At 50.4% G+C, this 27059-nt stretch overlaps 2 protein-coding genes across 2 annotated transcripts in view; both read left to right on the forward strand.

Moving 5' to 3' along the window:
* NECTIN2 (nectin cell adhesion molecule 2) overlaps nucleotides 1-3773 on the forward strand; it is a 158315-nt gene extending 154542 nt beyond the window's left edge. The window contains 2 exon segments of the mRNA XM_060258236.1: nucleotides 1018-1125; nucleotides 3400-3773. Coding sequence (XP_060114219.1) covers nucleotides 1018-1125; nucleotides 3400-3603 — 312 coding nt within the window. The 3' untranslated portion in view covers nucleotides 3604-3773.
* Nucleotides 3774-9160: 5387 nt separating this feature from the next.
* TOMM40 (translocase of outer mitochondrial membrane 40) lies at nucleotides 9161-27014 on the forward strand. Its single transcript, XM_060257613.1, is given in 11 exon segments — nucleotides 9161-9274; nucleotides 13964-14180; nucleotides 17018-17085; nucleotides 18785-18823; nucleotides 18825-18878; nucleotides 18971-19072; nucleotides 20047-20152; nucleotides 20324-20446; nucleotides 23646-23722; nucleotides 24038-24140; nucleotides 26790-27014. Coding segments are annotated over 10 exon segments (1020 nt in total). The 5' UTR covers nucleotides 9161-9274; nucleotides 13964-13972; the 3' UTR covers nucleotides 26930-27014.
* Nucleotides 27015-27059: the final 45 nt, after the last annotated feature.

The following is a 27059-nucleotide window of genomic DNA, read 5'->3' on the forward strand; positions in this document are numbered from 1 at the left end:
CCATTGCCACATTTTTGGACCAGAGAGTGACGGACAGTGCGTGTTAGCAGAGCGACGTGCTATTAGGCTGATAAAAATAGTAACGCAGATAAGAAGAGTCTTCACACTGGTTCTACTAAAACTATCAGTGTATTTACAAATATTTACAGATAAGTGCAGTATAATTACAATCCAGAGTTCCAAAGTGCTACGCCAGACAATCATCAATACAGAGAGAGAAAGTAACCTTGCTAGTTAGCACTTTTATAGCTCAGCCCACCAATCAGCAAATATGCTGACTCACTGTGACTACAGGCAATTACCGGGCATTGCATCAGCCAGTCCTGTGATCACAGTCACATGACCTCATCACTTTGACAGTAGATGGCAGTAGATGATCTAAGGTGCAGTAACTTCTAAGCTACACAGTTACTGACAGAGAGTCTATGTGTGTGTGTGCTAGGGCTCCCAAGCCCCCAGTCCGGGCGGGGAATCCCCTGCCTGGGAGGTTCCCAACCTGCCGGCCCACATTGGGCTGGCAGGCGGAACCTCCCCCTGCGTCGCTGGCGTGATGCCGTCACCCAGAAGTGGTACCATAGAGTTTTAACCTCCCAAATGGCTAGAGCGTCCGGAAAAACCAGAGTTTTCCTGGAAACACCTAGAGCGGCCCACGCGCACGCCACCATTTTGATGACATCACTTCCGGGTGAAGACATTTCGTCACACACATGCATAGTCCCCCGCCGGGGCTTGAAGAGGACTCGGCAACCCTAGTGTGTGCGCGTCTAGCGGCGGCGTCTTCTCCCTGCTGCCAAAAATGAGGAAGAAATCTCTTTCTGGAAGGCTATTTAGAAAGGCACAAGGAGGGGAAGTTTTTAACCCACACCCCGACACTTGTGAAGCAGCGTCCCGAGTTTTATTCCTACTCAGGGAGGGAGGAATATGTTGGTTTTTTCCCTGGCTCAGGTTGTCACCCTCCTCTATATCTCTCCCCCCCCCCCCCCGCCTCATCCTCACCACCTCTCTGGTTTATTCCAGGTTCCCAACACTCCTGAGGCTGACAGTATCCCGCTCAAAACTCCCTATTTTGAACCCAGCGCCACAGACGATCTCTTTGGAGGGGTTATCACCATGAGCAGAATGGAGGTGAGGGGAAAATTCTGATGGGGAGGGGAGACCCAACGTCGCGCGCCGGGAGGGGGACGGGGGTGCCGGCGAAGCGTGCGGCGCTTCTTGAATGGGGTCGAGGGTCAGGAAAGTGTCTTTGGGTTTGCTTGTATTGACTACGTTGAGAAGTCGGAGGTGGGTCAGTTTTTGATACACGCAGGGGTGGAATTCTAGCAGGAGCTTCTTTGCTTTTTAGGCCACACACCCCTGATGTAGCCAATCCCCCAAGAGCTTACAAGGCTCCTTTTTGTAAGCTCTTGGAGGATTGGCTACATCGGGGGGGGGGGGTGGCCTAATATGCAAAGAAGCTCCTGCTAGAATTCTACCTCTAGATACACATGACACCCAGGAGTCTGTTTACCTGCCAGCTGTGCTCCTGGAAGTACAAATGACCGGATTTGATAACTATAACTTTTAAAATTTCAAGTTTGGGCTGTCCTTTATTTATTGTCTTACAATAAATACAGCACGAGACGTTCTTGTCCCATGGGAATATTGCAGATTTATGTCTTCATTGACTTTGGGAATTGTGAGTAATCGAAAATGTTGGTTAATCCCGCGCCTGAGGAAATTTCCGGAACAGGACGTGAAAGTTAACGGTCCTGTCGCTGCTACCCACGGGATGAAGGAGAACGGATTTTCTACTGTGAATCTATTCTGAAATATTGCGTATTAGGCCACACCCCTCTGATGCAGCCAATCTTCTAAGAGCTTATGGCGCTCTTCTTCCAGGGCCTACTGGAAGCTCCAGGAGGATTGGCTACATTAAGGGATGCAGCCTAATATGCAAAGGAGTTCCTGCTATAAAAAAAAGCCAATAGATGTAATTAGAAAACTTCATATTTTAGTATTTTGGGTCACAGTAGCCTTTTTAGGTCAGGGTTGTCTTAACTTTATAATAATAATAATAATAATAAATTTTATTTCTATCCCGCCCTCCCCACCTCGGCAGGCTCAGGGCGGTTAACAACATTTCATAAAAACATATAATGGTTAAAACTTTTACATTTAACAATATAAAACAGTAACATTAACTTAATAACATTAAAACAATCCAGTACTTTGGGTGATCTCTCTCCCTGTATCGGCTGTTTAACCTCCAAGTGCGGCCTGAAGATCTTGCAGAATAACATCCAATCTGTAGACTTCCAGAGGTCGGTTCCCCTCGGCAGCTTTGGTGCGGGAGTCTCTACAGCCGGAGTCCCTGATTTGTTTTGGAGCTGTGGGCACCTTTGGAATTCTGACACGAGGTAGTGGGCGCAGCCACAAAATGGCTGCCACAGGAGGTGGAGCCAACTGCAGATTGTCAGGGAGTAAGGTCACGCGTCCTTGTGATGTGACCGCTGCTGCTGAAACAACTTAAAAAAAAAACAAACAGCACAGCCAATGAGATCTCCAGTGGCCAATCGGCTGGGCAAAAGCTCCACCCGCTTGCTAAAAAGGCACGGTGGATACCCAGAAAGGTGGTGGTGGGCGCTGTGGGGTCACCACATTGGAGACCCTGCTCTGTGGCATCACATCCATGCTGAGCTCCCTCCCCCCAAACTCTGCCCCACAAAGCCATCACCCCTAAATCTCCAGGTATTGTTCACCCTACTACCTACAAGTGCCCAGCTTGACAAAGATCATTTTGGGCATCCACGAAGGGCAAGGAGAGACAGAGACGGCGAGGGTGCCGGCAGATGAAGCAGGAGTCAGCACCTCTGTCACGACTCGGGGGTATTACCAATTGCTGCCACCACTCTGGGTTAAGGGTTCCCCTTGAGAAGGCCCAGAGTACCCTCCCAAGCCCTCCCATACCTTAGGCCAAATAATAGGCGTGGGGACCAGGCAGAGTGAACAACATTTATTTCAGTGCGATATAAATTAACAAGGTGCGTTAACCAGTAAAAGAGTGAAGGAAAAATAAACAAATGCCCTAACACGTCTATCTTACAGTCCCTACTCTGTCAGCCAAACCTGGGCCTACTCACCCTACCTCACAGGGCAGGGATCTCTTCCTGGCAGCAGCTCTTCCTCCTAGGAAAAGAACACCCCCTTCTGGGCTTGGTCTTTTTATCTTCTCCTCCCAGGCGCCATCCCTCTCTGGGCCAGTTTCCCTCCAAAACCTGGCTGCCCAATCAGAGGGATAGGAGGGATCCTGGGAAATGTAGGCTCTTCCCAGTAACTCCTAAGCAGGCTTCCCTGGGACCTGCAGGCCTCACTAGGCCCAGGATCACGACAGCCTCTTCTGTCCTTTTGTTTCCTCTGCAGGACGCCCCCCGATACCACGAGCTGCCCACCATGGAGGAGCGGGAGGCCACCGGGCCCGCCGCCCCCAGCCTGGAGGACAGCTATCTGGATCAAGTCAACCCCATCTATGATGCGCTCGCCTTCGCCGCAACGGACGAGGAGGCTGACGTAGCGGCCCTGGCAACCGACAAGGCTTTCATTATGTCTAGAGCCATGTACGTCTGAGCGTGAATCCCGCGCTCTCCGTTTCCCTGCCGGAGGGACGCAGGCTGCTGGTGGACACTCCTGCCTCTGCCCCGGAGAGACGCTGCTGCTGTTTTAAGGTCACACTCCAGCAAGGTGTCTCGCTCGGATCCCTCGCTTCACGCGTGCCTTAGGCGGACATGACTTGGCCTTGCTCTCTGAATCCTGCCTCCCCTTTCCCAAAGCGTGCCAACGATTCCCGTCGCCTCTTCTGCACCAAAGTCCGATTCTGGATCTTTTGAAACAGACGTAGCCGCTGTGGCAGCTTCCGTTTCCTGTCTTGCCCCGAATGAATCCTGTCTGTTGCCCTTCCCAAAAATACCCCGATGCTGCGCCCACCAATCTCTTTGGCCACTGGCCGCTTTAGTCCGTTTGCCAAGAGACCAGAGTCCTCCAACTTGTTCCCGTTGAACGGAGGCTGTCATGCCGGGTACGAGAATCTCTGGCTGCTGGTATCTGCTCAGCTCTTGGCCCTTTCCAAGGTCAGTCAGGCTCTCATTAGAAGGAAGCTAGGAGAGGAGGGGTCAGTTGGGCAGAGGGGCCCGATCTACGCCAGCTTGACTTGCCTGAAGATTGTCAGGTTGTCGGGGGGGGGGGGTGCGGAATCTGTTTCCAGACACTGCCACTTCCCTCCGCAGGTGTGGGGTGAAAGTACTGAGTGCCAGTAAAAAAGTGGCCAAAATGAGTACCTTCCACCTTCAGCTTCGAGCCCCTGCAGAGAGGGACAGTACCAGTAAGGAAAGGAAGGAGATTGTAAGCTGCTTTGAGACTCTTCCGTAGGGTGGAGAAAAGCATGGTATATAAAACCAGCTGCTCCTTCTCCTCTTTTCCTCCTCCTCTTCTTTCTTCTCTTCCTCGTCTTCTCTTTTCTTCTTCTTCATTTCTCCTCCTCCTCTTCTTTTTTCTTCTCCTCCTCCTCTTTTCTTCCTCTTTTCTCCTCCTCCTCTTCTTTTTTCTTCCTCCTCCTCCTCCTCTTCTTTTTTCTCCTCTTTTCTTGCTCTTCTTTTCTCCTCCTCCTACTTTTCTTCTTTCTTCTTCTCCTCTTTTTCTCCTCCTCCTCTTCTCTTGTCTTCCTCTTTTCTCTTCCTCTCTTCTTTTTTCTCTTCCTCCTCTCCTCTTCTCTTTTCTTCCTCTTTTCTCCTCCTCCTCCTCCTCTTCTTCTTCTTCTCCTCCTCTCCCTCTGCAGAGAAAGATTCTAGCCCAACTTTCTTGCAGACAGCCAGTATACCTTTGGGCAGAGAATGTCTTCACGTGGACCATCACTTCTGAGATTGGGGTTGGGTCTCACACCTAGAGCCAGTTTGGTGTAGTGTTTAAGAGTGGCGGACTCTAATTTGGAGAACCCAGTTTGATTCCCCGCTCCTCCTCCACATGCAACCAGCTGAATGACCTTGGGTCAGTCACAGTTCTCTCAGAGCTCTCTCAGCCCCACCTAAGGGTGTCTGTTGCAGGGAGGGGAAGGGAAAGGAGATTGTGAGCCGCTGTGAGACTGCAAGTGAAAGGCGAGGTAGAAATCCAATCTCCTCTCCCTCCTCCTCTACACTCAGTGTTTCACCTAGCAGATGTTGGGAACAGTATTCAGCATAATATGATTTCCCCCTGATAAAAACCACTTTATGTAGATGTACACTTCAGGTTACTTGGGATAGAGTCCTGTGTTTCAGAAAGTTGGGGTCCTTGGGGGTTAGGCGGCCAAAACAGCCCCTCTCAGTTCTTTCCGGCTACAATTGCAATCTCCAGCTTGGGATATTCCTGGAGATTCGAGGGTGGTAGATGGGGAAGGGAGAGGAAGCTCAACAGGAACGTGACGTCACTCTAGGACTTCTGTTTCTGCGAGGCTTTGTGGTGTATACCATAGAGTGTCACTTCCTGTAGCAGAGACTGAACGCTGTAGTCTAGAGATCAGTTGTATTTCTGGAAGAACTCCAGCCGCACCCCCAGGCTCCGGTCACGACTTGAATTTTAAATCTGTACCCCCAGAGTTTTGCCATGGTCCCGTTGTGACCTGGGTCTCTGGGCTTCTGATCCGAAAATGTGAATGTTTTCTTTTTTTAAAAAAAACCACTTTTATTAAATGACTTACTCTAAAGCGAATCAGCGATGGTGCGCATGGGGGGAGATTTCCCCCAAGTTTTTAATCATTTTTTTTTTGTTAACTAGCTGCTCTCAGATTTCAGCCAATCCTACTAACTCCCTGATTAAATTCAGGGTCGGGGGGAGGGACTGATTGACGTACTCACAAGCCACACGGTGCCTTGGCTTCACTGCCTGCACACATCTTTTGACATTGCTTAAGTGGATGAGTTTCATGGGGGACACAGCCGGTGGTTTTCTGGGGGGGGTTTAAAAGCATTTTTATGGATGTTTCTTACAAATAAATGTTTTAAAGCCACATAGCGCCTGCATCTTGCTCAGTGGGTGAGGTGGGCTGCACAGATTATCGTACTGAATTCGAGGAGGCGCTTCGGAGAGGTCGCCATTCCCGCCGAGATTTGGAGAGAAATCTTCGGTCGTTTATTCTCACCGAGCGGTAGTAGGGTTGCCAAGTCCAATTCAGGAAATACCTGGGGACTTTGGGGGTGGAGCCAGAAGCAAGGTTGTGACAAGCATAACTGAACTCCAAAGGGAGTGCTGGCCATCCCATTTAAAGGGACCGCATATCTTATAAGTGCCTTCCCTCCATTGGAAATAATGAAGGATAGGGGCACCTTCTTTTGGGGCTCATAGAATTGGATTCCATGGTCCAATCTTTTTGAAAGTTGGAGGGTATTTTGGGGAGAGGCACTGGATGCTACGCTAAAAATTTGGTGCCTCTTTCTCAAAAAACAGCCCCCAGAGCCCCAGATAACTGCAGATCAGTTCTCCATCATACACTATGGGAATTGGTCTCCATAGGGAATAATGGAGTGCCCAGCAGACATTTCTCTTCTCCCCCTTTCTGATGACCCTAAAGTGGGAGGGCCTCCAAACTGGGGGATCCCCTGCCCCCACCTGGGGATTGGCAACCCTATGCGGTAGCCAGCACCATTTTAAAAAGAAAAACTCATCTAGGGTTGAGTGGAGCAGTCTAGCAAGGAAGTTTGGGACTGCTAACGGGGGAAATGCTCGTCTTCCTTATAGCATATTTAAATCTTGTTAAATATTGTTCCATATCGCAAAAGTAGTTTGTAATGACTGGGCTGTCCTATTTGTATGTCCTTTATTGTCTGGGACAGCAATGCCATTTTCTGCTTTGGAGGGGAAACAGTGGGCAGACTTCTGGAGTTCTGGTCCCACTGCTGGACCTCCTGATGGCACCTTGTTTTGTTTTGTTTTTTGGCCACTGTGTGACCCAGAATGTTGGATTGGATGGGCCATTGGCTGATCCAACATGGCTTCTCTTATATTCTTATATGGAGCAGAGATTCATCAGCGGCTATTAGCCACAATATCTAGATAAACCCCCTGTCTGCGGCAGAGATGCTTTGTATTCTTGGCCATTGGGGGGCAATAGTGCGAGGACCTCTGGAGTTCTGGCCCCGCTGGTGGACCTCCTGATGGTCCCTGGCTTTTGGCCACTGTGTGGCACAGAGTGTTGGACCGGATGAGCCATTGGCCTGATCCACCATGGCTTCTCTTATGTTCTTATTGGAAGAACTTGAGGCAGAGTAGTTGTTTGGGGGTTTTTGCCATGTCCTGGATAGGCCTTGGCTTAGCCCGAATTCATCAGCTCTCAGAAGCTAAACACAGTCAACCTTGATTAATACTTGGATGGGAGACCTTACTGAAGCCCAGGGCTGGGATACAGAGACAGGCAATGGCCAGCCGCCTCCGAGTCTGAACATCTCTTGCCTTGAAACCCATCCAGGATCACCATATCAGCTGCTCTTGGGGTAACATTTGGACCATTGAGGCTGCCTTTTGTTCAAACACTATCGCTAGGGTAACCCAATGTCCTCTCTTTAGAGGACATGTCTTTTTTTTCCCTTCTTTTTTAATTCCATCCTCTTTTGGGCTCTTTTTCGAAAACTGATGAAATGTCCTCTTTTTGGAATTGGAAGGTTAGGAATCTTCCTAGTGAGTAGCAATGATCACAGCTTAAATAGGAGGAGTATTGAAAATTCCCAGTAGTAATGTATGGCTGTGAGAGCTGGACCATAAGGAAGGCCGAGCGCAGAAGAATAGATGCTTTTGAGTTGTGGTGCTGGAGAAGACTCTTGCGAGTCCCTTGGACTGCAAGAAGACCAAATCAGTCAGTCCTAAGGGAAATCAACCCAGACTGTTCCCTGGAAGGTCAGATGCTGAAGCTGAAGCTCAAATACTTCGGCCACAAAATGAGAAGGGAGCACTCCCTGGAGAGGACCCTGATGCTGGGAAAGACAGAAGGCAAAAGAAGGAGGGGATGGCAAAAGAGGTGATGGCTGGACAGCGTTACTGATGTAACTAACACGAATTTGAGCAGACTTCGGAGGATGGTGGAAGACAGGAGGGCCTGGCGTGACTTGGTCCATGGGGTCGCAGAGTCAGAATCCACTGCGACTGAACAACCACAACGAATTGAAAATGAGGTTTGCCATAGCAATCAGTTGTTTGAAGCAGTCGGGAAAGGTGTCCTCCTTTTTCTGCTTTTCAAAATATGGCAAATCCTGACACCAAAAAATGCCAAGACTACACTCTTAAAATCATGTCCCGGTAAATCTGATTTTTAAGCTAAACCACCCCCACCCCAACGTTGAGCTTAAAACTTCTTTTAAAAGCTTGCCCTATGCTTTATAATCATTCTGGTGGCCCCTTAATGAAAAGCATTGTGCAGATTTTTGCACAAGGCAATGTGGCTGTTCACAACTGGGGAGTCTGGAAACTGCTATTTTCGGCGGGGGGGGGGATGCTTGAAACATTCATGTTTGTGTTCTCAGAACCATGTGCCTCCAGATCTTGTTTATTTTAGCGAAGACTGCAATTGGATTTTCCTCGAAATAGGCCTAAAATTAGAAGGCGCTTAATTTGGATCACCGCTTGAAGCTTTGAAGGGGAAGCCAAGGCCGGTTGCTATGGAAACCATCGGAGGCGCCAAATCCAGTCTTTCCCCTCAAGATGGCGACGCGCAGTTTCGTTTTCGCTCTTGCTTCCGGAAACCGCTCTGGAAACCGACTCGCTGGTCGCCGCGGTGCACGCCGGGCTCCCTAGCGCCGTCTGACCTTGCGTCCGCTCTCCGCACCTGACCTTGCTTCCTCCGCGCCACGCCCCGCCCCTTCATTGAGAAACCAGCCAACCAGCGGGTGGCGTCCCCGCCTCTCCTGGAAAGCGACCAATGACAACACGGCGGAGCGTTCTGCCCGATAGCCAATCGCGAACGAGGGAGGCTAGATTGATTGCGCAACTCACCCAATCGGGATTTTACAAAGACGAGCGGGCCAATAGGAATCCTTCCCGGCGGAGGGGGGCGGGAGCGGTGGGACGTGCAACCAGCCTTTCACCCATGAGGACTGCACGGCCTGGGCCAAGGGGCGCGGCTAAGGAGGACGTCCGCCAGTAGCGTGGCGGAGTGAACATATAGGGGGCGGAACCTCGGATCGATCCGTCCAATGGTGTGGAGCGGGGGGCGGGGCCTCGGAGCAGGCGGGTTGGGGTGTCTCCCGGCTCCTGCCCTCGCTGCCGCCGCCACCAGCACCGCGTGAGTCGCGAAGCGGGCCGGGCATGGGGGGCTAGGAATGGGGGAGGACCCCATAAGGGGCGCGAGGGCGGGATCCTTGATTGACGGGTGGGGGGAGGGGCAGCGGGGGCCACCCCTGGACAGGCCACGCCGCGTGACCACAGCTGTAGTGGATCAGAAACAGGGCCCCCCTGCGTTGCACCAGGCCCAGCCATTGGTGGGTGGTCAGTGTCAGCCGCCAGGCTGTGCATGCGGGCAGAGCTGCATTGGGCATTTCACGAGTCTCCAGGTTCTTTGGGATCCTGGGGGTGGGCGGGGTTCATCTCCCACGAAAACGATCTCTTTGGTTGATTGTGGGGAAGAGACCCTTTCCCTGCTTTATTCAGGATGCAAGCTCTCGTGTGCTTCCATCAGACAATGAAATAGGGTGTAGTGAGCAGAGTTGCATATAGCTGGTGCGGGGTAATGAAGCATGCAAAAGAGCAGTAGAAGAAGATTTATACCCCGCCCTTCTCTCTGAATCAGGGACTCAGCGGCTTACAATCTCCTATATCTTCCTTCCCCCACAACAGACACCCTGCGAGGTGGGTGGGGCTGAGAGGGGCTCTCACAGCAGCTGCTTTTTCAAGGACAACCTCTGCCAGAGCTGTAGCTGACCCAAGGCCATTCCAGCAGCTGCAAGTGGAGGAGTGGGGAATCAAACCCGGTTCTCCCAGATAAGCGTCCGCGCATTTAACCACTACACCAAACTGGCTCAGAAAAGGATCTCTCTGGTTGATTGCAGGGAGTGACGGGATACCCTTTCCCTGCTTTATTCAGGACTCAAGCTTTCGTGTGCATGCATGCACACTTCATCAGACCATGAAATGGGGTGCAGTGAGTAGAGTTAGATATAGCTGGTGGGAAGTGATTTAAGCAAGTGAAATAGTACCAAGTCAGAATCTATGCCAAAGTGGTACAATTAACAAATGGAAAGAGCATCCGGTTTTGCTTAGATTACGTTTGTTGCGTTGGAAAAGGTGCCACTGGGCTCCAACTTTGTTCTGTTGCTTCAGATCAGGGGTGGCCAAACTGTGCCTCGGGAGCCACATGTCGCTCTTTTCACAAACATTGCGTGGCTTGGAGAATGTGTTTAAAGTTAAAGTTGCTTTCTTTCTACCTCTACCTCCCCCAGTCTTTCTACCTCTTCCCTCCCTTCCTTTTTCCTCCCTCTCAAACATCGGACGTTTATTCTACGTGGCTCTTGCGTTAAGCAAGTTTGGCCACCCCTGCTTCAGACCAATACAGGTGCCCGTGCTGCTATTCACCCCGCAGAGTCAGGAGTGGGTTTTTCCTCATTCGATTGGCATACGGTCAGCTTTTCATTCTGAAAAGGATTGTGTGGGGTTAGTCAATGGGACAATATTGAGGATTGCCAGCTCCAGATAGGGAAACTCCTGGAGATTCGGAAGTGGAGCCTGGGGAGATCAGGGACCTCAGTGGGTATGATATTAGGGGAGGGACGGTGGCTCAGTGGTAGAGCATCTGCTTGGGAAGCAGAAGGTCCCAGGTTCAGTCCCCGGCATCTCCAACGAAAAGGGTCCAGGCGAGTAGGCGTGAAAAACCTCAGCTTGAGACCCTGGAGAGCCGCTGCCAGTCTGAGTAGTCAAGACTGACTTTGATGGACCGAGGGTCTGATTCAGTATAACGCAGCTTCCTATGTTCATATGATGCCACAGAGTCCAACCTCCAAAACAGAGAGCCAGTTTGGTGTAGTGGTGAAGTGTGCGGACTCTTTATCTGGGAGAACAGGCCTTGAGTCCCCACTCCTCCACTTGCGGCTGCCGGAATGGCCTTGGGTCAGTCATAGCTCTGGCAGAGGTTGTCCTTGAAAGGGCAGCTTCTGGGAGAGCCCTCTCAGCCCCACCCACCTCACAGGGTGTCTGTTGCAGGGGGAGTAGGAGATTGTAAGCCGCTCGGAGTCTCTGATTCAGGGAGAAGGGCAGGGTATAAATCTGCAATTCTTCTTCTTGATCCATGGGGAACTGATCTTTGTAGCCTGGAAAGGAGTGATAATTCCAGGGGATCTGGAGGCTGGCATTCCTAAAACGCCTGATAAGCAACATTTGTCTCCTGGGGCACCTTAAACACCATCAAGATTTCAGGCACGTCTGCTTCCCAAAACCAGTTCTGTCTTCATCAGATACCTGGATAAGTGGCCTGGTGAAGGGAGTTTTGGTGCTGGGAAGCTTCTGCCCTGGGAATCTTTTTGGTTTGACTCTGCTGGGCTTGACTCTAGTTCTTCTACTGCAGGCCAATACAGCTTTCTTCTGAACCGATAAGCAATATAATAGGACTGGAATAGTCCCACGTTTGATTGTAGGGCCATGGCTCAGCAGGAGAGCATCCACTTTGCACGCAGGTTCATCTTTGTTTAGAAAGATGTGGTTGTAAGTGATGGGGAAGGGTCCCTACCTAAGACACCAGAGAGCTGTTGCCTGTCAGAATAGCCAGCGTTGATCTTAATGGTCTGTGGCAGACATGACCGTGTGCTTGTCTGCAACTCTCCCCGGGCCTGTCCGAGGTAACTAGCTGGTAGCATTGAGCAGCTGTCTGTGCTCCTGGATTCAAAGATGGACACGCTTTCCTCCCACTGCGTTGCATTATTGGCAGGCCTTTTTTTTTGTAGCAGGGACTCCTTTGCCTATTAGGCCACACACCCCTGCTGCGGCCAATCCTCCCAAGAGCTTACAGGGCTTTTCGTACAGGGCCTGCTGTAAGCTCCAGGAGGATTCGCTACGTCAGGGGGATATGGCCTAATAGGCAAAGGAGTCCCTGCTGCAAAAAAAGCCCTGATTATTGGAGAACATGGCCTGAGGCTGAACTGACACCTGAGAGTGTCTGGCTGCAACCTTTTCTCGCTGTGCAGAAAGGAAAGGCTTGGTTTGGGTCAGTTTCAAAGAGGAGAGAGCTCCGTTCCAGTCCGGCAGTGTTTTGAGACCAACAGGTTTCTCAGGGTAGGAGCCATTAAGAGCCCCAAAGCCCCCTTCGCTGGTGGTCGTGCCAAAAAATTGGCATCTGCTAACTTCCTGTTGAGATACATCAGTTTGGTGTTGGTGTTCCCTACATGGCTGCTGGATATTGTCTTAGACCAGAGGTGGCCAAACTGAGATTCAAGAGGCACACGTGGCTCTTTCACACATATTGTGTGGCTCTTGAAGCCCCCACTGCCCCATCGGCTAGCTTGGAGAAAGCATTTGTCTCTTTAAATCAGTTCTCCAAGCCTAGCCAGACGACGGCTTGGAGGGTGCATTTAAAGTTGCTTTCTTTCCACCTCTCTCTCCCTCCCTCCCCTCCCTCCCTCCTCTTGAACATCCGATGTTCATGTTTTGTGGCTCTCAAACGTCTGACGTTCAGGTCTCGTGGCTCTCAAACATCTGATGTTTATTCTGTGTGGCTCTTACGTTAAGCAAGTTTGGCCGCCCCTGTCCGAGACTGAGTCTAAAAACACATTTGTAAAACAAAACAAAACACTTTAAAAAAAAATTACATTTTTAAACAGTATGTCTTTCTTTCTGGGACACAGGGTGGATTACACAGAGTGAGCCAAATCTGTCAAAAGGTGAGGGTGTTGGGTGAGGGTTGTAGAACGAGACAGAAGGCTAAAAGAAGAACTGAAGCAAAGCAGGAGTATTAACCTTATGAGGTCCGTCAGTGGCTGTAGCCACAAGATCTTGATGGAACACTCTTATCTGGGGCAGGGATGCTCTGCATCCTTGATACTTGGGGGGCTACGGTGGGAGGGCTTCTGGAGTTCTGGCCTCTCTGGTGGACCTCTTGATGGCACTTGGGTATGGGGGGTTTTTTTGGCCGCTGTGTAACACAGAGTGTTGGACTCTATGGGCCATTGGCCTGATCCAATATGGCTTCTGTTATGTAGAGCAGAGGTCCATGAGTGGCTATTAGCCACAGGGTATAGATGGAACTCTCTGTCTGGGGCAGTGATGCTCTGTACTCTTGGTGCTTGGGGGGGCACAGTGGGAGGGCTTCTAGCCCCACTGGTGGATCTCCTGATGGCACTTGGGTTTTTTGGCCTCTGTGTGACCCAGAGTGTTGGACTGGATGGGCCATTGGCCTGATCCAACACGGCTTCTCTTATGTTCCGGCATGACATATTAAATGATGCAAACATTGCATAGTAGGCTGCTAGCTTCAGTAACTATGTACAGTAGGATAGACCAGGGATGGCCAAGGATAGCTCTTTTTTTTTGCCTACAACTCCCATCAGCCCCAGCCAGCATGGCCAATGGCTGGGACTGATGGGAGTTGTAGGCAAAAAAAAAAATCTGGCGAGCTACCGTTGGCCACCCCTGGGATAGACCACAGTCCCTAGTAATGTATCCAGTTAACTTTGTGAGACATTTAGAGTAATGTGGAATCTCGTACAGCCAGGGCTTTTATTGTAGCAGGAACTCCTTTGCATATCAGGCCACACCCCCTCCTGATGTAGCCAATCCTCCTGGAGCTTACAGGGTTTTTAGTACAGGGCCTACTGTCAGCTCCATAAGGATTGGCTACATCAGGAGGTGTGGCCTAATATGCAAAGGAGTTCCTGCTACAAAAAAAGGGTGTAGCCCACCCCTGAATACTGTCCTTTCCAGTGGAACCGAGGTGTCTCTGGGCAAACCAACCACGCAGTGAAAGTTTAATTTCTCGCGCTTTCTTTCCTAGTTCCTCGCCATGGGTAACGTCCTGGCCGCCAGCTCCCCGGCGCCCCCTTCTACAGTGCCAGGGCCGGGCTCTGGCTTGGTGTCGGTGCCGCCCGGCTTCACCATGCCCCCCGTCAGCGGGCTGGTTCCCCCCCCACCGCAAGATCGTGCCGCAGAAGAGAAATGTGACCAGCTTCCCAACCCGGGCACATTCGAGGAATGCCATCGCAAATGCAAAGGTAAAAGCTCCCCCCAGCGAAGGGGGCAGGGGCTTCTGCTCCAGATCTGGAAAAGCGGGGATTCGGAATTGTTGGGGGGGGGGGGAAATGCAGAGTCGATGACAGAGAAAAGGATCACACCGTGAAGCCACGGAGATGGGGGGAGTCAAAAACCTCAGGGTTGCTTTGAAACTAGCTGGCGAGTTGATCTTTTGATGGAGCTGTTTGCTAAAAGTGGGCTACGCTGGTGGCACATCTTGCCCTTGAAAAAAGATCCCTTTGGGCTGAAATGCCTTGAACTGTACGGAATTTGTTCTGGAGCACCTTTTAAAGCAGGGGTGTCGAACTCAGTTGTTATGAGGGCCAGATCTGACATAAAAGAGACCTTGTTCGACCGAGCCATGTGTGTACCTATTTAAGATTAGGTAGCAGAGATACAAATTTTTATAAAGAACACAGACAAATGTAAATTTATTTTTTTTAAAAAAACTTTAAATATGCTTAAAACGTTAGCATTCATAGGTCTTAAAGATGCTTTCTTTGTATTTCTCGCAAGAGATCCAGGTAACTTGGCAAAGTAAGCTCTGGCTCTTTCCTTCCTTTCCTTGTCTGTGAGCCGCCCTGAGCCTGCCTTTGGCGGGGGAGGGCGGGATACAAAAATAAATTTACTTACTTACTTACTTACTTCCTTTCCCAGGGGACTTGGGAGGGGGGAGCCTCAGCCAATAGAAGGAAGAGAGACTTGGCTCAGTAGCTCTGCTGTGCATTTGAGAGAGCCTAGCAAAGCAAGATGTTCCTCCCCAATGGAGGAGCCTCAGCCAGTGGAGAAAATAGAGGTTTTTGCTCTGTAGCTCCTATGCAATTGTGCAAGCCTAGAAAAACAAGCTGTGATGCAAAAGGACGCAAGAGAGAGGGAGAAGGAAGCACATGACAGCCAGTTGCTCAGGGGCCTGATAGAATCCCTCCAGGGGCCTGGTTTGGCCCCCAAACTGCATGTCTGACACCCTTGATTTAAGTTTTGTGCTTCTTCCTTGCTTAAAATCGCATCAGTGAGGTTCTGTTACTTTACCTTCACAGGAGCACTGTGGCATGAGCACCAGTGGCCCCTTAGTAGCTTTATTGCGGTTCTCAGTGAACGAGCCGTGGTCTGGATAAGATGCAGTTTGCCAAAGCAGTGCTCATTTAGGCCTGCTGGGTGGGGAAGGAGCCAGTGAGCCCATGGATTCCCCAGGTTTGCTCCTGTAACAACAGAGAATGGGTTTATACGTGAATCACGCCTAGAAGGCACGATAAGCAGAAGTAAGGAAAGCGACTTCCCCAAGGACTCCCAAGCAATACTCCCTCTGTGAGCATATGAAGCTGCCTTCTACTGAATCAGACCCTCCTTGGTCCATCAAAGTCTGTATTGTCTACTCAGACTGGCAGCAGCTCTCTAGGGTCTCCGGCTGAGGGTTTTCATGCCTACTTGCCTGAACCCTTTTTAGTTGGAGGTGCCAGGGATTGAACCTGGGACCTTCTCCATGCCAAGCAGAGGCTCTACCACTGAGCTATAGCCCCACTTCATGGCTCTCCAGAGTCTCAAGGCTGAGTCTTTCCCATCCCCTCCTGCCTGGTCCTTTTAACTGGAGATGCCAGGGATTGAACCTGGGACCTTCTGCATGCCAAGCAGATGCTCTACCACTGACCCACTGTCCCTCTAAGCCGGGGGTGTCCGAACTTACTTAACATAAGAGCCACATAGAATAAACATCAGAAGTCTGAGAGCTGCAAGACATGAACGTTAGATGTCTGAGAGCCACAAGGGAAGGAGGGGAGAAAGCAACTTTAACTTTAAATTCATTTCCCAAGCTGCTGACTGGCTTGGCTTGGAGAAGTGATTTAAAGAGAGAAATGTCTCCTCCAAGCTGGCTGACGGGGTGGCCAGGGGGCTTGGAGAACCGCACAATACGTGTGAAAGAGCCGCATGTGGCTCCCAAGCCACAGTTTGGCCACCCCCACTCTAAGCTGTTGAGTCTTGTGAGCAAAAATCCTACTCTGTGAGCAACTGGTATTAAAATTGTGAGCTGCATCAATTAGTTTGCCTCTGGGGCCATTTTTCCTCAGTTAAGGCAAAAACGTGTGAGCCGGAGGCTAAAAACCTGCAAGCTAGCTCTCACTAACTCAGCTTAGAGGGAACATTATTCCCAAGTCTACCATGGGGATGAGGATTTGAACCCGGGTTTCCGACAGACGCGCAAACTTACCGTCTCCTTGCTTTGCTCCCCCTTTCTCCGGGATTTATACCCCACCCTTCTCTCTGAATCAGAGTCTCAGAGCAGCTCACAATCTCCTTTACCTTCCTCCCCCACAACAGACACCCTGTGAGGTGGGTGGGGCTGAGAGGGCTCTCACAACAGCTGCCCTTTCAAGGACAACTCTGCCAGAGCTATGGCTGACCCAAGGCCATTCCAGAAGCTGCAAGTGGAGGAGTGGGGAATCATACCCGATTCTCCCAGATAAGAGTCTGCCCTTTCAAGGACAACCTCTGCCAGAGCTATGGCTGACCCAAGGCCATTCCAGCAGCTGCAAGTGGAGGAGTGGGGGAATCAAACCCTGTGATGTAGCTGTGGCTGAGAGAGCTCTGACAGAAGCTGCCCTTTCAAGGACAACTCCTGCGAGAGCTATGTCTAACTCAAGGCCATTCCAGCAGCTGCAAGCTGAGGAGTGAGGAATCAAACCCGGTTTTTCCCAGATAAGAGTCCGCACACTTAACCACTACACCAAACTGGCTCTCTGGAGGTCTCTGGAGGCTTCCCGGGATAAAACTTGGAAGGGTGCATCAGCCTCACTTTTCTCCCTTTCATTTCACTCCATTTCAGAATTATTCCCCATCCAGATGGAGGGGGTGAAGCTGACGGTGAACAAAGGTCTCAGCAATCACTTCCAGGTAAAGGCAACGTCGGGCCCTTGTCCATTTGTCTTTTGCTTGCTTGGTTGCGCGGTGTGTATCTGGGGTCCCCAACGGGGTGCCTGCCAACCCCTTTCCTGGCACCTATCAAGTGCCAGGCAGGGCTTTTGCCCAGCAAGACTACGAAATTGGCTGCCGGGGGTTTGATTGGCTGTGCAGATTTTTTTTAAAAGATGATGATACTGGATTTATATCCCGCCCTCCACTCCTAATCTCAGAGTCTCAGAGCTGCTCACAATCTCCTTTACCTTCCTCCCCCATAACAGACACCTTGTGAGGTGGGTGGGGCTGAGAGAGCTCTCCCAGAAGCTGCCCTTTCAAGGACAGCACTGCGAGAGCTATGGCTGACTCAAGCCATTCCAGCAGGTGCAAGTGGAGGAGTGGGGAATCAAACCCGGTTCTCCCAGATCAGAGTCCGCACACTTAACCGCTACACCAAACTGGCAGCTCCGCACCGTGTGGGTGAAGATAAGCTGCCCCGCCCATTTGCGGTAGACATTTTTTGGCTCCTCCTCCAGTAGTCATTTCCCACGTGTGCTCACTGTGCTGTGTCAGAATTTCAAAGGTGTCCACAGGCTCAAAAACGATGGTGACTCCGGATGTATGAAGGTACGTTTTGGTTCATGGCTCAGAGTACAATATATATGGTGAAGTATCCCTTATGAAAAAATAAACGCAACGTCCGAATCGACAAGAGAGACGACAGTAACAGCAACTGCCAAACCAGGGCGAGGGCTGATACCCAGAGCCTAGCAAAACGAGACTTCTTGAGTGTTTCGTGCAAAATGAGCTTCTGCTGGTGGAGGTGCTTCTGATGGAGTCTGTCGATGGGGGTAGAAAGTTCGGTCAAGTTCTTTTTGTTGCAGTGCGATCCGTTATATTGGATTATTTGTGGCAGCTTGAAGGGGGTTCAAAAAGATTTAAAATCTTTTAACTTTTTTTTTTTTTTAAAGAAGATACTGGATTTCTATCCCGCCCTCCACTCCTAATCTCAGAGTCTCAGAGCTGCTCACAATCTCCTTTCCCTTCCTCCCCCATAACAGACACCTTGTGAGGTGGGTGGGCTGAGAGAGCTCTCCCAGAAGCTGCCCTTTATAGCTGACCTATAACATTTGTCAGGGGTGGCCGAACTTGCTTAATGCAAGAGCCCCATAAAATAAATGTCATATGTTTGAGAGCCACAAGGCATGAACGTCAGATGTTTGAGGGAGGGAAGGAAGGAAGATTGGGGGAGGGAGAGGTAGAAATAAACCAACTTTAAATGTATTCTTCAAGCTGCTGGCTGGCTTGGCTTGGAGAATTGATTTCAAGAGACAAATGCCTTCTCCAAGGCAGCTGATGGGGCTGTGGGGCTTCGAGAGCCACACAATATGTGTGAAAGAGCCGCATGTGACCACCCCTGATATAGATTATGAAATTAGATATGTGGTATCGATTCTCCTTTATTGGTATTGCATTTCATTACTGTGCAATCTGATGTATTGCTTAGGGGTCTGCTTATAAATATGTCTGTAACAGGTATAAAAATTTCAATAAAAAGGGAAGACTTTGCTGTCTGGTTGCCTGGGGGGCGATCCTTACTCGCCCTAGGTGAGCAGGCGGACGGTTATCAATGAGCCACATTTCCGCCGTCCATCTGTGACCCTTGCCGCTCTCTTGTCCTCTTTGCCTCCTGCAGGTCAATCACACAGTAGCGCTCAGTATGGTCGGGGACTCCAAATTACCACTTCGGGGTGACCTACGTTGGGACAAAGCAGCTGAGCCCCACAGAGGTACGTCCGGAGGTGGGAAATGCTGTTTTGGCACCTGTTCAGCAGCCCGGCGCTTGGCTCATCTTGGCCGTGTCTCCCCTTCTCTCCTCCAGGCCTTCCCAGTGCTTGTGGGTGACATGGATAACAGCGGCAGCTTGAATGCACAGATCATCCACCAGATCACAAACAAAGTTCGCTCCAAGGTGGCCTTCCAGGTATTGAACGGCAGGCTGCATTTTGGGCAGGAGCTCACTGGAGCAGTGCTACGGAACCTCTACATTTTCTCTTTCTTTCTTTCTTTCTTTCTTTCTTTCTTTCTTTCTTTCTTTCTTTCTTTCTTTCTTTCTTTCTTTCTTTCTTTCTTTCTTTCTTCTTTCTTTCTTTCTTCTCTCTCTCTCTCTCTCTCTCTCTCTCTCTCTCTCTCTCTCTCTCTCTCTCTCTCTCTCTCTCTTCTCTTTCTTCTTTCTTTCTTTCTTTCTTTCTTTCTTTCTTTCTTTCTTTCTTTCTTTCTTTCTTCTTTCTTTCTTCCTTCCTTCCTTCCTTCCTTCCTTCCTTCCTTCCTTCCTTCCTTCTCCCCTCCCCCCCCCCCCCCACCCCCAAATACTTGCTTCTGGGCGGCACTGTTCTAAACCCCCAGTAAGAATTTTACTGAATATTTTTCTCCACCAAAAAAAAGGGGGGGAAATAACCAAAACATGTAAAGCAGACCGGTGGAAACTATGGCCACATAGGAGAAAAGTAATTGAAAAAGTATGATGGGAGTAAAGTTTTACTATGACAATTATAATTCAAGAAGCATTTTAAGGTAGATGCTGAGCTAGAGTTGCCAGGTCCATTCTGAAAAATACCTGGAGACTTTGGGGGTGGATCCAGGAGAGGGAGGGAAGGGGCCTCAGCATGCTACTAACGCCCTAGAGTCCACCCTTCAAAGCAGCCATGTTCTCCAAGAGAGCTCTGCCATCTGGAGGCTGACTGGGAAAGAAAGCAGCCCTTCCGTGTTAAATGTCTACAGACAGTATCTTAAAGATATACACACTTACTATGATTGAAAAACTCAGAACACTTATTTCTATCACATCACAATATACACTGATGTTGCCTCCAGGTTTGGCGTTTGAAAAGGCTTAGTAGTCCCTGCTCACTTCAGCTTGAACGTTCTTCTTGTCTTCTCTCCCCCAACCTGTCCCAGACGCAGCAGTCGAAATTCGTGAACTGGCAAGTGGACGGCGAATACCGGGGCGCAGACTTCACTGCTGCGGTCACGCTAGGGAACCCCGATATTTTAGTAGGCTCAGGTAAGCGGGAGGGCTCTTGCCAATCTCGCTCACCCCCACATTTGCTCTGCCTTCCCCACTGGCCGACCTCTGAGCTGGGTCACCTGTCCGTCCAGAGGTCTGTCCTTTGTGGTCCGACATGGCATTGTCCCAGCTGCGCAGAGCTCAGGCTTCTTTCTGTCCACTCCGCAGGGATCCTGGTGGCGCATTATCTGCAGAGCATCACGCCGTGCCTGGCTCTGGGCGGGGAGCTGGTATACCACCGGCGCCCAGGAGAGGAGGGAACTGTCATGTCGCTGGCTGGGAAATACACAGGTACCCGTCCCACTTCCCTTTTATTCTTCACGCTCAGAAGCTTGTGAAAAACAGCAGATGGAAAGGATTAAAGCAGGAGTGTCAAACTTGCAGCCCAGGGGCCGAATCAGGCCCCCAGAGGGCTCCTATTAGACCCCCAAGCAGCTGGCTGTCATCTGCTTCCTTCTTCCTCTCTCTCGCTTCCTTCTGCATAACTGCTTGCTTTTCAAGGCTTGCTCAATCGCTTAGGAGCTAACAGAGCAAAGCCTCTATTTTCTCCATTGGCTGAGGCTCCTCCCTTGGGGAGGAAGGGAAGGGAGGGAGAGCTTGTTTTGCCAGGCTCTATCTATCTCACAGCAGAGCTACTGAGCCAAGCCACTCTTCCTTCTATTGGCTGAGGCTCCCTCTCTCTTGGTCCCCTGGGGAAGGAAAGAATGAGCCAGTGCTTCCTTTGCCCAGTTCCCTGAACCCCCTGGGAGAAAGACAAAGAAAGCACCTTTAGGACCAATCAGTGCTAATGTTTTAAGCATGTTTTAAGTTTAAAAAAAAATCTTTGTGTTTGTCTGTGTCCTTTGTAAAGTTTATATCTCTGCTACCTAATCTTAAATAAGTACACACACGGCCCGGCCTGACATGGCTCAGCCCGACAAGGTCTCATTTGTGTCAGACCCGGCCCTCATAACAAATGAGTCTGACACCCCTGGATTAAAGTCTTTAAGGAAAACCATGTGCTTTGTTAGATGTTCCGCCAGAGCTGGCCTTACAGGGCCAAGGCCAGGGCCTTTTTTTTTTTTTTAGCAGGAACGCTGTTCCGGCTGGCTTGGTGTCAGGGGGTGTGGCCTCACATGCTAATGAGTTCCTGTTGGTTTTTTCCTACCAAAAAAGCCCTTGCCGAGGCTATTAGAAGTAAGCCTTGTTGAGTTGAACAAGCAGAGCTGCCTTATTCTGAAACAGACCCTTGGTCCACAAAGGTCAGTTTTCTCTACTCAGACTGGCAGCAGCTCTTCAGGCTCTCAGGCAGAGATTTCTCCATCACCTCCTGCCTGGTCCTTTTGCTGGGAGATGCCGGGGATTGAACCTGGGACTTTCTGCATGCCCAGCAGAGGCTCTACCACTGAGCCACAACCCCACTTCCCGGCTCTCCAGGGTCTCAGGCGGAGGTCTTTCCCATCCCCTTCTGCCTGGTCCTTTTAACTGGAGATGCCGGGGATTGAACCCTTTTGCATGCCAAGCAGATGCTCTACCACTGAACCACAGCCCCCTCCCTTACAGCTGAACACACGAAGCTGCCTTCTACCGAATCAGTTATCTGGTTTTGTGCAGCACAACCGGATGACCTGTACAGTAGAGATGTAAAATTCATGGAAATCTTGAAGCTCAGAAAAAAACCCGTTTTTTCTTGGGGGAAAAAACAAATTTTTGAAAAAATTGCTACATTAGCACTTTTTTCTTTTCCAGATTGAGAATCATTCTGTTACTTTAGGAACATAAAATATGACTATGGACAATTTCACTTGGCATGGAATTATCACAGCTAGCTTATTAAAAATACAGTGTAGCCAAACAATTATTACAAACAGAATTTACTTTTTAAATATTTATTTGTAATTGTAACAAACTGAGCGACGATCTCCTGAACCATTTACTGTTTGAACGCCTTGTCTTAGAATATTTTATTCATCATATTAAAATAAAACACTCCATAATTAGTCGTTTTCCTTTTCTTGTTTTCAATTTTTCCAGTTTTTCGGAAGAAAACAAAAAGGGCTTCGGGAAGAAAACTTTTTTCCTAAATTTTTCCAGTTTTTTTCCGGGCCTTCACATCTCTACCGTACAGAAAATCCCTCTCGAATTGTTCAGTTTTGTGTAGTTTGCGGAAGGCCTGGAGAAAGGGAGCGTTCGTGACCTCTTGGGGCCGGCTGTTCCGCCAGGCGGGAGCCGCAACAGAGAAAGCGCAGGGAGCGTGCATGCGCCCAAAGCAGCTCTTCTGCAGGTGGCGTTTCTTTCCCTCTTGCTGCCCAATGGCCAATGGCTGGGGCTGATGGGAATTGTAGGGAAAAAAACATCTGGAGAGCTACCGTTGGCCACCCCTGGTCTAGAGCACCCTAATTTAAGCAGTAGCTCACAACTTTTAAGGCCAGCAGCTCACAACTTTAATGTGAGTAGCTCATAAAGTAGAATTTTTTGCTCACGAGACTCTGCAACTTAGAGGGAACATTGTGTAGGACGCAGATTCAGATTTGTATTAGAGCATGGACAGAGTGCCGAATAGAATTGCACTAATCCTGATCATAGAACTCATTTGCACTAATCTGCCTTAACAGTTGCAACAAAGCCGCTGCATTCAAAGTAGTATATTTGTATGGCTTGCCTTAAAGTATATAGTGCCTTTTCTCTCTCTATTCCAGGCCTGGGGAACAACGGACAATAGGACTCTATTAAGAGTCCTTGCTCAGCATAATGTATATCAGGGGCGGCCAACGGTAGCTCTCCAGATGTTTTTTTTGCCTACAACTCCCATCAGCCCCAGCCATTGGCCATGCTGGCTGGGGCTGATGGGAGTTGTAGGCGAAAAACATCTGGAGAGCTACCGTTGGCCGCCCCTGAGATATATGAAAGGAGGCACATTGCATATCTCAACGCACATTTCTCTAGCACGAGAACATTATCAAAGTTCTGTTAGCGCCCTTTGATAAGGGAAGCCTTTCTCCCTGCCTCAAGGAAGGAACTCCTAGTCTGAAATGAGCCACCTCGCCCACGCAGTAGAGATTGTACTTACCCACACATTCTCTGGAACGAAACCAGAAACCAGGCGGATGCTAGATGCCAGGAAGACGGGAGATTGGGAGTAGAGAACAAAGAAATCCTCACCCTGGTAGAGATGGGTTTCTTTAAGCCAATGAGATACCACAAAAGGCTAAGAGAGAGGATTTGTAACCAATCAACGAGACCTGCTTTGTTCTCTGAAATTGCATCAATATGCTACGTTGGTAAAGATGGGTTTGAGGGAAAAACGCAGGAAGGATGGTGGCATAGATAAAGAGTATGGCTTTCTCCTCCTGCCGCGGGTGGTAATAAAGGAATCTCTGGATCAGCTCACTCGGAACTTCGGCTGTTGAGTCTCTTCAGTTGGGCTGGGGGGACTCAGCTCTTGGGCGCAGATGCTGTGTGCAACAATTGGAAGTGAGCGGTCTTCTCTTTCTCTCCTGGCTCTCCGCAGCACCTAACTGGATTGGGACCCTTACGGTAGGCCAAGCGGGAGCACACGCCACGTATTACCATAAAGCCAGCGATCAGGTAGGGGGTAGGGGGGGGGTTGCTTGTGGGGCAACCACGAGAGAAACAAGTGGTGCATGGGAGGAAGCTGGAAGTTCCTCCGCGCTCCGCGAGCTGTTGGAGGTGGGGGGGGGGTTGCTTGTGGGGCAACCGCGAGAGGAACAAGTGGTGCTTGGGGGGAAGCTGGAAGTTCCTCCGCGCTCCATGAGCCGTTGGAGGAGGGCAGAAAGCTTCATAAGAACGTAAGAGGAGCCATGTTGGATCAGTCCAATAGCCCCTCCAATCCAACAGCTCAGAACTTCCCTTGATCCGTCTCCTGTCCCTCGGTTCCCCCAGCTGCAGGTGGGAGTGGAATTCGAAGCCAGCACTCGCATGCAGGACACGAGCGTCACGTTCGGCTACCAGCTAGATCTACCGAAGGCCAACTTGCTATTCAGAGGTATGAAGACTCCGCCTCGTTTTTCAGCCAGGGGTACGAATGGCGAGGAGTAGAGATGGGAGCTGATGGTGGCGGGGGGGGGGGCAGTTTCTGTTCTTTTCCTCTTGTTTGAGAAATCTGGGCTACGCTGATTCAAGGTGCTCGTCTTGAGCTTCAAGGAGGAGGAGGAGGAGACTGCAGATTTATACCCCGCCCTTCTCTCTGAAAGAGCCCCGTGGCGCAGAGTGTTAAAGCTGCAGTACTGCAGTCCTAAGCTCTGCTCACGACCTGAGTTCGATCCCAGCGGAAGCTGGTTCAGGTAGTCGCCTCCAGGTTGACTCAGCCTTTCATCCTTCCGAAGTCGGTCAGATGAGTTCCCAGCTTGCTGGGGGGGAAGCGTAGATGACTGGGGAAGGCAATGGCAAACCACCCCGTAAAAAGTCTGCCGTGAAAATGTTGTGAAAGCAATGTCACCCAAGAGTCGGAAATGGCTGGTGCTTGCACAGGGGACTTTTCCTTTCCTTCTTTCTGAATCAGAGACTCAGAGTGGCTTACAATCTCCTGTATTTTCTTCCACCACAACAGACACCCTGTGAGGTGGGTGGGGCTGAGAGGGCTCTCCCAGCAGCTGCCCTTTCGAGGTCAACTCCTGCGAGAGCTATGGCTGACCCAAGGCCATTCCAGCAGGTGCAAGTAGAGGAGCGGGGAATCAAACCTGGTTCTCCCAGATAAGAGTCTGCACACTTAACCACTACACCATACTGGCTAGGAAGGAAGGAAGGAAGGAGACTGCAGATTTATACCCCGCCCTTCTCTCTGAATCAGAGACTCAGAGCGGCTTACAATCTCCTTTACCTTCTACCCCACACAAGAGACACCCTGTGAAGTGGGTGGGGCTGAGAGAGCTCTCCGAGCAGCCGCGCTTTCAAGGACAACTACGAGAGCTATGGCTGACCCTAAGCCTTTCCAGCAGCTGTAAGTGGAGGAGCAGGGAATCAAACACAGTTCTCCCAGATAAGAGTCCGCACATTACACCAAATGGTCTCTCAAAGCCCTGTATGGTTTGCAACCAGCATACCTGAAGGACTATTTAGTGCCCTATAAACCTGCCTGACCATTCCAGTCATTTCAGGTGCCCCCATCTTCTGAGATTAGGCAGGTGGCAACCTGGGACAAGGCCTTTTCAGTTGTGGCACCAAAGCTCTGGAACTCTCTCCCCGGGAAGAATCCTCAGTCCCTGTCTGTTGCCGTCTCCCACCAGTGAGCGAAGACCTTGTTTCATTCAGCAATATCTCAGCGATCCTCCTTCCTAACCAATCTTTTGACTGCTGTTCTTAAATTTTTTCATGTATTAGACTCCTTTCTTCATTGTTTGAATGTTTGGCCAGGGAGGGTTGATTTTAACCGTCTTAAAGTGTAAATTTCGTCTTTGCACACTGTGAATCATTAGCAGCCTTGGTGGCCCTTGAAAGGGCAGGAAAGCGGGCTATAAATGTTGCGCATCAACCAAATTCTAAGTAATAGGGATGGGCACAGAACCGAACCGGAGCTGAAGTTCAAAGCGAACTTTCGCCAATTCACAAACCCTGAACTGAGGTTCGGATAAGGAGTCTTCCCTGAACGCCCTACTTGGTTTGGTTTGGGTGTTCAGCCCCCCCCCCCCGACCCCATGTGAGCATGCCACTTCAGGTGGCATTGGGCACTGCTCCTGGCACGCCTGCGTCATCCAGAATTTGGGTGATGCAGGTTGCCAGGGGCCGAATGATCCCCCCCCTCTTGTTTTATGGATATAAGCACCTGCTCCTTTCTCTATCTTGTGACCAGTGTTCCCTCTAAGCCAGGGGTGGGGAACCTTTTTTCTGCCAAGGGCCGTATGGATATTTATAACATCATTCGCGGGCCATAAAAAATTATCAACTTAAAAAACAGTGCTCCGCCGAGGGAGAACGATTCAGGCCAGCAAAATTAACGGAAATAATTGTTTTTCTATTTAAAGTCATTTGGGGAGAGCCTAATCTGGCACACACACACACACACAGCCCACCGCCCTAGGCAAATGCATGGGTCCAGGGGTTTTTTTGTAGAAAAAGCCCAGCAGGACTAAGTAGCTTATTAGACCACATCCCCTAATATTAGCATATTAGGCCACACCTTCTGGGATAATGAAGTGCAAACTGAACTGTGACAGTAACTTTTCGAGGCCCTGCAGCAATTCTGGCCAGCCAGCCAGGCCCCAGGGAGGCTGCCGCACAGTACATCTGGGCCCTGTGATCCCTGCCTGGCCCTGGTGAGGCTGCTGCACAGCGCGGCTGGGCCCCACGATCCTCGCTGGCCAGCCAGGCCCCAGAGGGGCTGCCACATGTATCTGTCCAGTAATCCGCGAGGACTACACCAAGTGACCTCGGGGGCCACATATGGCCCTCGGGACAGAGGTTCCCCACCCCTGCTAAGCTGAGTTGGTTTGAGCTAGCTCACAGCTTTTTAGCTTCCCAACTCACACCTTTTTGTCTTTGCTCAGGAAGGAGGGCCCCAGAGCACACTAATCAACGCAGCAGCTCACCACTCGAATGCCAGGAGCTCACGAAGTAGAATCTTTGCTCGCAAGACTTTACCGCTTAGAGGGAGTAGTGCCCGTGACGGTGTCCTTTTTTTGCTCTTTCCCTTCTTCAGGCTCCGTGGACAGCAACTGGATTGTGGGGGCAGCGCTGGAGAAGAAGCTCCTCCCCCTACCCCTCACGCTGGCCATGGGGGCCTTCCTCAACCACCGCAAGAACAAATTCCAGTGTGGCTTCGGCCTCACCATCGGCTAAGCCCGCGCACCTCCCTTCACGCGCTCTCTCTTCCCCCTGCTGATTCAGCGCACCTTACTTGGCACCCGCATCCTTGTTTGGCCGGCAGCGGCCTCCCTAGGGGTGCGGGAGGGAGCGGGCTCAGGACACA

Source organism: Heteronotia binoei, chromosome 17 (genome assembly GCF_032191835.1).
Source record: "Heteronotia binoei isolate CCM8104 ecotype False Entrance Well chromosome 17, APGP_CSIRO_Hbin_v1, whole genome shotgun sequence".
Taxonomy (NCBI): domain Eukaryota; kingdom Metazoa; phylum Chordata; class Lepidosauria; order Squamata; family Gekkonidae; genus Heteronotia; species Heteronotia binoei.